Here is a 12307-nt window from a genome sequence, read left to right as displayed (position 1 = left end):
TGAACTCAAAAAGTTTTAGTTTGTTAAGTTTCAGTATTGTCAGAAATCTGTGTGATCTCACATGCCATTAGCTAACTTAACCATAATTAAAAAAAAAACTTGAATTTGAGTAGAGATTTTTCCTCTTCCAGCTATCGTGGTTGTTTTATGGCATAAAATTTTTAAATAATCCATCTATATTTGTTTTAAAAATCTACTTATAATTCGTTATATGTTGCTTATTGATATTTATACATCATGTTGTTGAGATTAATTTAATCATCAAAAACAGTTTATAGAAAATATGGGTTTTATTTATCTTTATGCTTTTTGAAAAGTTGATTTGAATATTTGCATGTGCTCAAATTGATACTTTTCTTAGAATTGTCACTGAGGATTACTTTTGGCTCTCTTTTACTTAAGAGAGCATTTCCTTGGCTTTCAAAGTTTGTTAATTCACCGCTAATATCTTTATCTTAAATCTTAACCGATAAATATATACACAAACTAATACAAGCAAAAATAAAATAAAAAACAAAATTGGAATAAAAAATGAAAATAAGAGAGAGATATAAATAAGTGAATGAATAATGATAATTTACTAATTTCTAGAATATGAACCATGAAAGCTGACAATCAAATACGTCGTCGGCAACTTCGGCATTATCCAATTCTTACGTTTCAAATATAATAACGATTACTCCCCCTCAAATATATATGCCTAATGAGAAATTTGAGTTTATTCTTCTTTACGAAAAAAAACAGTATGTATTTTTACGCATTGGTAGAGACATTGATGTGTACATATTATGATTTAGATCCATATCGAATTCTATATTTTTTTTTAATTAAAAAATCCACTAAAATAAGAAATACGTCTACTCTTGAGTCTTGATTGGTTTGGTCGTCTACGGTCAAGATATAGTCAACTAAATAGAAAAAGATACGGTCAAACTTTTTCTTTAAGGAAGAAACTTTCATACTAGTATGTATGTGTGTGAGAGAGAGAGATAAATAAATAGTAGTAATTCAAACTACAAGCAAAGTGATGTATTGTGCCATTGGTATTAAGGAAATACTAATTGAAAATCAAAGAGATGTAATGTCACTTTTAGCTTCCATTAATATTTTTTCTTGCTTTCGAGTGAGTATTAGTTAGTCCATTTTTAGTCATTTTTGCTTAGAGTCAAAGCTTTCTTAAACAACTCTCTTAATTTATAGATAACCAAAGTTTATTAGAATTTATCTAACGTTCATTTCTCGACATCATATTTACATGCACATATATATGGTGGACTATGTGGTAAACTGGTAATTACGACTATCAAATATTAATAGCTTTTCGTTATATATATGACAATGGTAATTATATTATATTGTAGTAGTATTAAACTTTAAATCATTTATTCAAAATTTTATCATTATTTCCATATTTTTTGTTTATAACTATTTTTTAATGAATAGAGGCATAATTTCACCCAACATAATTGTTTTGAGGGTTGGAATTACTTTATGATATATATTAATACTATAACAAATGAGTTTATTTTCCCGAAAAGTACTTACCTTAATCGATTCGAAAGCAGAATACGGACGGCAGGCACACCCCCAGAACTCCGGGATTGTGTTCAGCTTGTATACGTGAACGAAGAAGGTTGTGTATATTGTATCAAACTATAAATGTAGTAATCCATATTATATAATCAATCTTACAAGCTAAATTAAAATAAATATTATGGTTAAACCACTAAACCGAAAATGTCGAATAAGGTGAGGGGATGACATCTATTTGATTGTTATTAATTGGAAAAAGGGAAAAAGGCCTTTAAGTTAAGACCCATATATCTCTCTCACACAAACACAAAACACTCTCTAACTACTTTGACAACTTCATTACACTAAAAAAGCAATAGCGTACAGTGCAATGATTTTCTTTTTATTTGCATTGAGTTTTCATTTCTTTTTTTATTTTCTATAACTCACCAAAGCACACTATAAGATTTGAACATAACTTATTAAACGGTGATAGCGATAATACAAATCATTAAACTATATACGTTCTATCAACTTTTTTGTTGAAATCTGGATGAAACAATTTCTCAGGACAAAAGTGACATGCAAGTCTAGTTCTAATCCCTAAAACATAGCGACCAAATGCCAGTAATCGTTTGCAGTTTGTGAGAACTTAATCAAAATATCCAAATTGTAACATTTTTAAAAATTATTTTCATCAATAGACAAGTCAATCCAAATTTAGCAGTTTTTTCTCTCTTTTATTTTAGTTATATTGAAGAGTTTTAAAACCACCATAAAGCATTTAGCTTAAAAGTAATTTAGTTTTGAAAGTACCTTAAATCATTTAGCTTTAAAGTTGTTTAACTTATATATCTATAACAATATGATCACGATGCAAACTAGACGATTCGTTAGATGTCATTGTTGGGGTACTTGTAGTTGAAATTATAAAAGAGATCTTTATAAATTCTTAACGTTAGGTCTGATTTATAACTACACGCTTGTACTGTGGTAGGTTTTTGGTTGCCTTTTTATTAATAAGCTTGTTAAGCCCCATATCTACTTATAATTAATTTTTAAAAAACAAGTCACTTATGGATTTAATATTAAATTGTTTATCAGCCAAGTTTCTTAAGATCATGTGACTTGAAGCATACTCCATAGATTATTGACTAATCATTTTATATATTCAGTTGAGAGACCAATAATAGTTAGCAAACTTTGAAAGTAATTAAAATATTAAAACCCTTTTTGACAAACAAGTAGTAAAGTAACAATTATAGATTTTAATATTGGGTCACCTTTCTGCTTTCCAGACTTAGAACATCCTTTCCACTTAATCCCAACACATTCTTCTTCAAAAAAAGCTATTTTCAAAGGATCTTCACTTTATTTATAGATAATGTGTATTGTTTCTGTAATAATTATACTCACTGTATACAACATTCCACTATATTATGAATAGTCTCGAACAAGCTTAGTTTCTTTATTAAGTATGTAATGGTGAGAAATACAAATTTTTAGTTAATCCCCAAATAGAATATTCTCTATATTATATTAAAAGGATAGTTCTTGAGATTATCTTGCATCTCAAAACTCAATATTTACTCGATTATTTATGGGATTTGCACAAAACATGATACACATGGAGAGCTGGTGTAAAAACATTTTAAAATTGTCCATCGTAAATTCGTAATCAAGTAATTATGTAGTACAGTAGTAGTATTATATTTATCTAATTATGCGTGCCCTTGAATCAAACTTAAGATGTGATTTTAAGTACTTGATTTTTAGTCGTTCCCAAGTTTCTTAGAGGTAACGTTTCATCACATATATATAGCACACGAAAAAGTATGGAAGGAAGAAGAATAAAAAATATAACTAAAGAAGAAATTTGAGCACGAGCTAAATTTGATGGTAAATGTAGTATAACCAACAACCCATACATTTACACTTATCAAACATTCAAATATTGGTTTTATACATTACTTAAGAATTGGTAATTAATGTTTTAAGTTTTAACGATTTATTTCAGTTAATCCGTCAAATCAATTTTAATGTAATCGACAGTTTTTTTTTTGTAATTATTTAACTTAACTAAATGTTAAATAATTCACCAGTTACCACTTACCACTATCAAATATCAGTCGAACATCTCCATCAACAACTTTTGTTTCCTCCATTTTTTCAAAGTCTTTATTTACTTGAAATTTCTTAGAAAAGGATTGTAAATAGTTAAAAGATACTCTTTTTTTTCTTTCTGTTGTAAATTTCATAAATTATATATTATCAAGGTCAATACAAATAAAAGTAGTTAATAAAAATGGGTCTAAAAGTCCATAGAAGTTCCATGGAGATCACAACTTTTCTGCTCACACTCTAACTTGCCCCATCTTGCATCCACTCTCTCGCAAGGGAACACCAATTTCCCCAAACTGCAAAACCAATTTAAGAATCACATTGATTTGAGATATGCAAGAATGCTCCCACAATAACCTCGCTACATTTAACATTAATCTTCTTTACAGTGTTACCTTCTATTTACGGTGTTGTGTACATGGCAAAGCCACTGCGAGAACTCCTCCTGCGATCCAGCTTGTGCGGGATTTGATCTATTATACACAGAACCGAGAGAACGAGTGATCAAAACCCACTACAGTAAGTTGCTATGAGCTAAGAGATAGCACTACCTTAGGATTTCTTTGAAGTGATCCGCACATTCTCTACAAGGGTACATTCGAGAGAGTATCGACATCTACAGAAAAAGAGGTGGTTCACTATTAGCTTTCACAGGAAGAACACTTAAGGAGTGCAGGTTCTTGAGAACGAATGATCGAAAAATTAAGCCTTAAAGTCAATAAAGTAAATAAGATGATAGACAAGGGCAGGAAGAGTTGTACCAGTTCTTTTACATCCTTCTTTTGCTGTCTTGTTGGTTTTTCTGGATACTGATGGGAAAAAGAAAAAAAAAAGAAACATCTGATTCAGAATACATACTCTAGTTTAACCAATCCACAAACATCTACGCAAAAAACTGCTCGAGGTCTCATCAAGGTAATAAGATAGAAGTATGGAAACATTTGTTTCAATCTGTAAAACCAATGAACACAGAGCAACCTAAAGCAAGAACCAAAAGCTAATCAAAGAGCACTCGCGCAAAGACTTGCCAATAAACAATGAATCAAAACGCAAAAGAACATCTAAGTCTGTTCATTATCCCTCATGCACCACGGGTGTTCAAGGGAAGTGTAAAATACGACTAATTTGAGAAAAAAACGAAAGCAAGACTCAACCTGCGCAGCAAGAGTGTGCAAAAATGTCCATGTAGCTCTCCCAAGATCCTCTTTAGTCACAGGACCTATAGACTTTTCCTGAAAAGAATGAACATGAAGTAAGTTTGGTGTTTCGTATCAACAAAATCTATTGCTGAATGGGAAAGGTCGGATAACACTGACCAAATTCTTATCAATGAGGGGCTTAAAGGTGAATTTTTTTCGTAATGAAACCCTTAAACTTCGATACAAGATATACAGCCTCTTAATTTTATGGCTAGTTACACAAACTCCAAATCATCAAGTTTCAAGATAATGTAGTAAATGAACTAAAGTATATAAATTTCAACCATATATGTTTGGTAACGAAACCAAGGGAGACGATTTCTGACCCAGAAAAGGTAGAAAAGGTACATTGGGGAATTTCATCGAACACATTGGTGATCATAATAAGCAGATGAAAGGTTTTGAAAAGTTGCAAAAAAAAACCCTAACTTTTTGGAACCGGAATAGATTTGTACCTTCAAAGGGAGTTTCTGAAGGCTAGAGGAACTGTTGGTTGCGATTGGTGGAGAAGAAGAAGAATCCACGGAGATGACTGGGTTTTGGACTGTGGTTGACGAACGACGAGTAGTATTTTGGATGCCGATGAAATTGGAGAGGTGAGTTTGAACGCAATTCGATAGTTTCTCGAAGGTCTGGAGAAGTGGCTGCCATGGATTCTCACCCATTTTGCTTCTTTTGTTTGTCTGGGAATTCCGAATTTACTAAAGAGACAAAGGAAAGGACTGTGTTCAAATTGTTCGCAAGTGTTGTTGCTTTTGTTTTGTCTGAATAGATCAAAATTATGATAAAGAGTGAATAAAACAATTGGGTCCATAGCTCAGTGGTAGAGCAATTGACTGCAGATCAATAGGTCACCGGTTCGAACCCGGTTGGGCCCTTTTACTCTTTTGCATTTTAAAAATGACTTTTTCTATATATATATATATATATATATTTGACTATGGTTTATTCCAGCTTGATAATTTAAATTTATTTACATATTGATCATTTATTTTGTTGCAAATTGCAATGCTTTCTAAGTAGTTTGCAGAATTTAACGTCTGTTATTCAAATTTGTTCGTGATTTTATGATATTTTTCACACAAAGATTTGTAATCTGATTGAGCAACACATTGATGTAATTTTTTTTTAAAAGTTGGTCCTTGATAACAAAAGAAAACTTTATTACATACACGCTACAACTATTACCAAATGAAATTTACATAATATTTTTTTTTTTTTTGAAACTAGCTACATCCTTATGATCTAATTGTCCATTTATTATAAGAATCTACATATCTTTCTATTTTCTGTTCCATTTCACATTAGTTTCCTCCAGTAGTTTCCTCTTTCTCGGCCTTAATCCATGCAGCCTGCGAATGAGAGAACCAAACAGCAAAAAACAAGCTCAAATGATTGTTGTGTTATTAGGACAAAAAATCAGAATTGTTTTTTCGAATTGCAGCAGAAGGATAGTGTACCTTCTCTCTTTCAAGTTTTGACAGACTCGGTCGAATCGAGTTCCCGAGATCTAAACCACCCCAAGCTTCTTGCATCTCTCTATCCCTTGCTTTTCTTCTTGTTGCCAGTGGTATTGCTTTCTCTGTCTTCTCGGTTTCAGGTTTCGTTTTCTGCTTATTTTGGTGCAGGCTTGAGTCCCCAAGTCCTAAACCGCCCCAAGCTTCTAGCATTTCTTTGTCCCTCGCTTGTCTTCTAGTAAGAATCGGTCTTGTGTCTTCTCCCAAATGCTCAGTAGCTTCCGTTTTCTTGATTTCGAGTCTCTTCTGGCTATTGATCGTTGACTCCCCAAGGCCTAAACCACCCCAAGTTTCTTGTATCTCTATATCCCTCATTTGTTGTCTGGTGAGAATTGGTTTTGCCGTCTTCGTGCTCTCAGGTCCCTGGTTATGTTTTTCCCGTGTTTGGTCCAAGCTACCTTCATTATTGTTCACTGAGTTTTTCGTCTCTTCTAATTCAGTTTTGAACCTCTGCTTCTCATTCTCTAGCTTTGGAACATGTTTCACCAAAATTTTGTCCAAACTCTCATAATCTGAGTCTGTTTTTGCTGCTTGTTTTCTCTTTTGAATCCTCCGATTTCCATAAAATGCTTCTGATGCAACTTTTTCTCTTTCCAACCTGTGAACCGGCTTGACCAAGATCTTGTCTAAGCTTTCTTCTTGACCCTCAGCTTTATTGTTCAACTCGACGTTTTCTTTTCCCAATTTTTCAGCCGCCACACTTGAAACAGTTTCTAAATTTCTTGAATCAAGTTCTTCTTGGTTTCTCTTCTTTGCATCTTGGACTTCTTTCTCTAGCTTGGAGACATGTTTTACCAGACAACTATCCAGGCTGGGAACCTCAGACGAACTCTCTTTCTTTCCCGGCTTCTTCACGTTCTCATACATTTTTCCGCAGTTCCTTATAGTTTCTTGAACGTCCTTCTCCAGTCCAGAAACATGCTTTTTCACTAGCAAACTTTCCAAGTCGGGTATAGGATCCATTGACGTTTTGTTTCTGCTTGAGTTCTTCTGGTACTTTCTAGAATTCATTCCAGAGTTTTTCTTGGCTTCTTCTATCTCCTTCTCAAGCCTTGAAGAATGTTTCACAAGGAGGCTTCCCAAATCTGGAACAGGATCACTTGCAACACCTTGAGGAACCTTTCTGTCTTTGTCAGAATTTTCCTTTGAAGCCCTTTTGGCTTCATAGACTTCTCTTTCTAATTTGGTCATGTGCTTAACAAGATACTTGTCCAAACTCGGAATCTCTGTCTCTGTTCCATTCCTTGTTGTTTTTCCTTCCATTAAGGACCCACACTTAGAATCTCTTCTTGATCTTATATCCATTGAAGAAGAATTCCCATGTTCTGAAACGGTTGGTTCGTCGATGCTCGTGGTATGTCCCCTCAAGGCCTCATTTAAACCACAAGTTGCAACTACAGAGGCAAGACTTGAAAGATGATCTTCTTGTAAGCCCTGAAGCCTCTCAAGCAACATATCCAACAGCTTCTCTCTGCTAAACTTTCCAAAGGACTGCCGCCTTTTGACTTTTAGCTGTCTCGTTTTGAAAGATGGAGTCTCCTCGCATTCAGCCACTTCCTCATCAACCTTTTGTAGAATACCTAGTTCAGAATCTGACTCTGTGTCGCATTCTGAAGACATCTCAGTGATCTCATGAGTATCACGCACATCAGGATGCTCGCTGATTTTCTTCAGAAGGTCTTTAAACTCAGCTTTACTGACAGAGGGGGAGTTTGCAAGCCTAGCAAATGCAGTTTTAACAGCAGCAGCTACTTCTTTATCTACATCAAAGGCAGTTTCGAAAGACGCAGTAACGGTATGAGTAGGAGATCCCCTTCCATGTGTTCCTGACGTTTCGATACGATATTGTTTCCTCGAGCTATTGGGTTTATCATGCATTATCACTCCCATTGCAGATGCCGCTTCAAAAGCTTCCACTGCAGCCTTTTCTGCATTCTCCATCAAAGTTTCTGCTTCTGTACATGGAATCCTATTAACAGGAAACAATCCTATAGTTAAGAAAAGATAAAGAGGTACCCTCACAAAAAAATCTTCAAGATGTTAAATTACCTAGCAGCTCGAAGTATTCTACACCAAGAAGCTTCAACGAGAGCAGCTTTGCGGAGCTCCATGGCTTTACCAGCAGCCTCTCTCACAGCCATCTGTTCCCTTACAATCTTACAGTAGTGTGGATTAGAGTCGCCAAGAGTCTCATCAAGCGTCTGGTTCATTCCACCAACCTCCTATACAACAACACCATACAATCAAATTCAATATTCAAGATTGAACTATCAGTGGGAAGTATATAAAAACTAGAAAGAAACATTACCTGTAGCTTTTTAATCTTCCTATTAAGGTATGAATCCCCCTTTCTACTCCGAGGGAACCAGCCAAGAGGTGAGGTTTTACGTTGAGAAGAAGACCTCTTTGATTGTGATTTCCTAATCGCTGATGATGTCTCTCTTGGTGATTTGTTCTGCATTTTAAAAAAACGAATAGATTCGTAACAGGAGAACCTTAAAAATAGAGTATAGAGAGATCGATCAAGTTCGAGTAGCCTCTAAGCACCATGACTAAGAACTAGTTTCAATAGTGAAGAGGTATCATCAAATTCAAGTAATTAGGTATGTTTAAGCATCAATTCCACAATACGAGAGCCTAAATTACCAAAACCCTAATTTCTACTCAACCCAATGTCACTCGAAGCATCAAACGGGAGAACAAAATCGATTACACGGAATGAAATAAGATCTCGAATCAGAACTGACCTTTCCAGATCTCGAAGGTGAAGAAGAGAATTGAAGAGGATCGGAAACACCGACGGCGGCAGTTTTCTTGTCAGAGAGTGAAGAAAGACATCCCAAATCCAAACAACCGAGATCCATGGCGGCTTTAATCATGTTATCCTCAAATTTTGCTGTATCAACCTACTAATAAAGCGAAAGAAGAAGAAGATTCAGATTAAGCGTTGAAATCTTTGGAGAAAAAATTCGATTGGAGAAGACGAGAAAGAGAGAGAGAGAGAAGAACGATTTGATTGGTGACTCTTCTCTTCTTTTTCTTTTTTTAATTGAGTTTTAGGGAAAAATTATACAAAATGTGGAAGTAGCCGTTACAACGGGCATATTTGGTTTTTTCGTTTTTATTTATTTATTTCCCTCAACATTTTTTTCTCTCTCAAACGGTTCGTTTTGGGATGAATAATCTCATTTGTGCCTGTTCGCAATAGTAACGGATAGTCTTTAGCTTACGAATCAACCCGTGTCCTTGATTTATTTTGTTTTTCGTATCTCACTCCTATTAGATTCACTTTTCCATCTATGGCTCTGATTGGTAACATGATTTTAGTGAAGTTGAGTTGCATAGAATATTATAATTCGATGTAAGTTGGTGGTAAAAACAGCAGTTTGATATAATGGAACGCTGTAAAAATATGATTTATTAATCTTATCAAAATTACTGACTGGTGACTGTTGAACGAGTGACTGCACTAGCTCGATGGTTATGATTAAAGAAGGTGAAACAAAAGACTTTATTTAAGATTGTCAAAGATCGTCGAATTACAAGGTATTCACTATGAGGCCGATCAGCCGATTACAGAGTTATGTATTCTCAGTTTGACTAATAGTACTTAAAGCTAGAATTGGACGAACTCCAGATTCCTGCCTCCGAATACTTGATGCCCTTCTCCATGCTGCTCCCTCGGTATTTATAGTTGATGGGACGTTTCATCCCTCTGCCTCGGGATCGATGTGGTATTGTCTTGGAGCAAAGTCGGTGACCGACTTCTTTGCGGGCTGTCGTTAAATGGGCTATCCGTCCTTATTGGGTCTTCTAGAAGCTAAGTCGGCCTGGTAGGGATGACCTGGTCAGTCAATACTTCCAAAGGCTAGGTTGACTATTTCGTGAATGGGTCGGGTTGGAGGCCTGATAAGGAGGGGTGAAACCCATATCCAACAATTGTCCCCCCTTAGTTCATTGTGATCGATTTTAGTTCGAGCCAATGAGCTTTTGTTTGAGGGTTTTCGGCCTGGCCCATTTGCGAAATGTCTTACTAGGGTTTTGTGTCCTTTCGGAGGGAAAGAGATTGAAGCGTCGCGTCTTGGAGATCGTGCCATTTCACGCGCAATCGCCGCGTTGAGGGTTTCTCTATCCTCTTCCTATAAAAGGAGGGACTTCGGAGCGTTTTCCTCACTTCTTCTCCAGCCACAAAATTCGAGGTAACCTTTTATCTCTTTAGTAAATAATTTCTCTTGTAGTTTTAGCCTGTCATACTAGTAGCCCCTGGTTGGGTTGTTGTTGTAATTGCCGGCCTAGATCCTTTTTAATGTCGAACTCAGGCGAGGAGTATGTAATGGAGCGCTCGTCTTCCAGTTCCTCCGGGGTTAGCCCGTCGAATCCGGCTTTTGGGTTGTCTGATTCCGAAGCATAGACGGAATCGTGCAGGCTCGTTAGTCGGACCAAAGAGGGACGAACTCGCGGCTGCTCTCCCGATCTTAGGATTAACCCGGAGTCTTCTTCGTCTTCCAACATACCCATCGAGCTGGAGGTGGCTAGATCTGCACCTAACCAAACTGGCCTCTCTGATTCCCCGCATTCTTGTGACGAAGCGAGATCCGTCAATTCGCCCGATGATGTTTCGTTTGGCGACGAAGTCGAAGTTGGCGAAGGGATTGACTATCCCAACGCTCCCTTTGACTCTGGGCCTACGCTTTGTGATGTTGAGTCGCTAATCGCCATGATGGATTTCTGTAAGCCGCCTAGGCACGTTTCCATGGTATGTCTGACATCCGATGAGCGGGCTTTTAATTGTCTGGATGGGTACATTAGCTTGTATGAGCCCTTTTTCACCAAAGGAGGTCTCCGTTTCCCGATTCCGGCTTTTTTGATGGACTACTGCTGGCGTCGTCAGATAGCTGTGACTCAGCTTACCGTCCATACGACCCGCAATATGGTCGGCCTCAAACATCTCGCCGACCAGTGTGGGGTTAGGCTGACGGCTTGTTTTGTCGAGGATATGATGCGCTTTACCAGATAGCAAGGGTTTAATGGTATCTGGTATGCCAGCGCGATTCCTGGGTATAAGTTGATTGATCATCCGCCGACGAAAACCCACACTTGGCTGAATAGATACTTTTACGCTAAAGTTGATGATACCCTAGTAGAGGATGTGTCTTTAGGCTTTAAGACGGAGTGGAATTTGTCCCCTGGTAGTTTCTCAGGTGGACTTTGCCTTCTTTTCTTGTTTTAGTTGCTTGTTATTGACTAGTTTGCCTTTGTTGATTTTCAGAATCGGTATGCGAAATTGGCTGAGCCGCCGACTCCAGATTTCTTTGAGGTCTGCGATTTACTAAGGAGGCAGACAGTTCTTGATTGGCGGAACGTTCCCCAGCTGGACCAGACTAGAGGCAAGAAACCGTCAAAAGGTATTCGCTTGGTATATCTTATATTTATCCGATCGGCTCATTTTACCTCTTCTTTGTTCAATAACCTCGATACACATTCTTAGGGCATGCAAGTCGCATGAATATGGTTAAAATGGGCGTTCCCGAGTATTCTGGTAAGCCTGTGCCGAAGAAGAAGGATCCCGTGGAAGAAAAGGAACTGCAACTGGCCTTAAAGAAGAGTTTGGTTGACCATTCGTCTGCTTAGAGTTCTCGTGCCGCGGGTGCTTCGGGCAGTTGAGTTTCCGATGGAAAATCTTCCCGAGAAAAGGGGAAGGCTGGTGACGCTGGCAAGCGAGATAGGGATATTGTCTCGATCGATCTCACGGCCGAGAAAGATCGCTCATCTTCGAAGAACCTACCTGACTTGGCGGGGGATTCTGGCAAACACAAGGAGATTTCATCTGGTTCTGACGGTCTCGCTGTATTCAAAATCCGAGGACTTCTTCATCGGATCCGAACGAGAAGGGTGTCCTATCCTCCCATTATGTCCTTTTCTGTTATGTGAATGATACCCCTTTTTTGTCTGACAAGA

General features: G+C 37.0%; 2 protein-coding genes and 1 non-coding gene across 4 annotated transcripts; 1 reads left to right on the top strand and 2 right to left on the bottom strand.

The window, feature by feature from the left end:
* Positions 1-3676: 3676 nt before the first annotated feature.
* LOC104777914 (FAD-linked sulfhydryl oxidase ERV1) lies at positions 3677-5557 on the bottom strand. The gene is made up of 6 exons (XM_010502239.3): positions 5288-5557; positions 4788-4865; positions 4395-4442; positions 4185-4249; positions 4029-4106; positions 3677-3929 (listed from the first exon to the last, which is right to left on the bottom strand). The coding sequence occupies exons 1-6, from the start codon at positions 5495-5497 to the stop codon at positions 3824-3826; spliced, it is 585 nt and encodes a 194-aa protein (XP_010500541.1). The 5' UTR covers positions 5498-5557; the 3' UTR covers positions 3677-3823.
* An 81-nt stretch (positions 5558-5638) lies between these two features.
* Positions 5639-5710, top strand: TRNAC-GCA (transfer RNA cysteine (anticodon GCA)). Its single transcript has one exon. It is a non-coding gene; the product is annotated as a tRNA-Cys (tRNA).
* A 407-nt stretch (positions 5711-6117) lies between these two features.
* On the bottom strand, positions 6118-9545 carry LOC104777913 (uncharacterized). Of its 2 annotated transcripts, XM_087506873.1 has the most exons (5): positions 9097-9545; positions 8658-8804; positions 8399-8571; positions 6293-8318; positions 6118-6184 (listed from the first exon to the last, which is right to left on the bottom strand). In XM_087506873.1, exons 1-5 carry the CDS (start codon positions 9226-9228, stop codon positions 6137-6139), a joined length of 2526 nt encoding a protein of 841 aa, XP_087362999.1. In that variant the 5' UTR covers positions 9229-9545; the 3' UTR covers positions 6118-6136. The 2 variants fall into 2 exon arrangements, with proteins under 2 accessions (XP_087362999.1, XP_087363000.1); XM_087506874.1 differs by lacking the exon at positions 9097-9545 and having other exon boundaries at positions 8658-8810.
* Between the last annotated feature and the right edge of the window lie 2762 nt (positions 9546-12307).

Source organism: Camelina sativa, chromosome 3, assembly GCF_030686135.1.
Source record: "Camelina sativa cultivar CO46 ecotype springtype chromosome 3, ASM3068613v1".
Taxonomy (NCBI): domain Eukaryota; kingdom Viridiplantae; phylum Streptophyta; class Magnoliopsida; order Brassicales; family Brassicaceae; genus Camelina; species Camelina sativa.
The sequence above is the reverse complement of the archived record's forward strand: the minus strand, read 5'-3'. Positions and strand labels throughout refer to the sequence as shown.

What these genes read in the sequence shown, in the direction of transcription:
- LOC104777913 (XM_087506873.1), bottom strand. Translation starts at nt 9,228, where the DNA reads ATGATTAAAGCCGCCATGGATCTCGGTTGTTTGGATTTGGGATGTCTT. An exon ending in CACCTTCGAGATCTGGAAAG is followed by an intron (nt 8,805 to 9,096) that starts GTCAGTTCTGAT and finishes TTTAAAATGCAG; the next exon opens with AACAAATCACCAAGAGAGAC. An exon ending in CAAAACTTGAAAGAGAGAAG is followed by an intron (nt 6,185 to 6,292) that starts GTACACTATCCT and finishes TCTCATTCGCAG; the next exon opens with GCTGCATGGATTAAGGCCGA.
- LOC104777914 (XM_010502239.3), bottom strand. Translation starts at nt 5,497, where the DNA reads ATGGGTGAGAATCCATGGCAGCCACTTCTCCAGACCTTCGAGAAACTA. An exon ending in TTCAGAAACTCCCTTTGAAG is followed by an intron (nt 4,866 to 5,287) that starts GTACAAATCTAT and finishes CATTCTTTTCAG; the next exon opens with GAAAAGTCTATAGGTCCTGT. An exon ending in TGCACACTCTTGCTGCGCAG is followed by an intron (nt 4,443 to 4,787) that starts GTTGAGTCTTGC and finishes TTTTCCCATCAG; the next exon opens with TATCCAGAAAAACCAACAAG.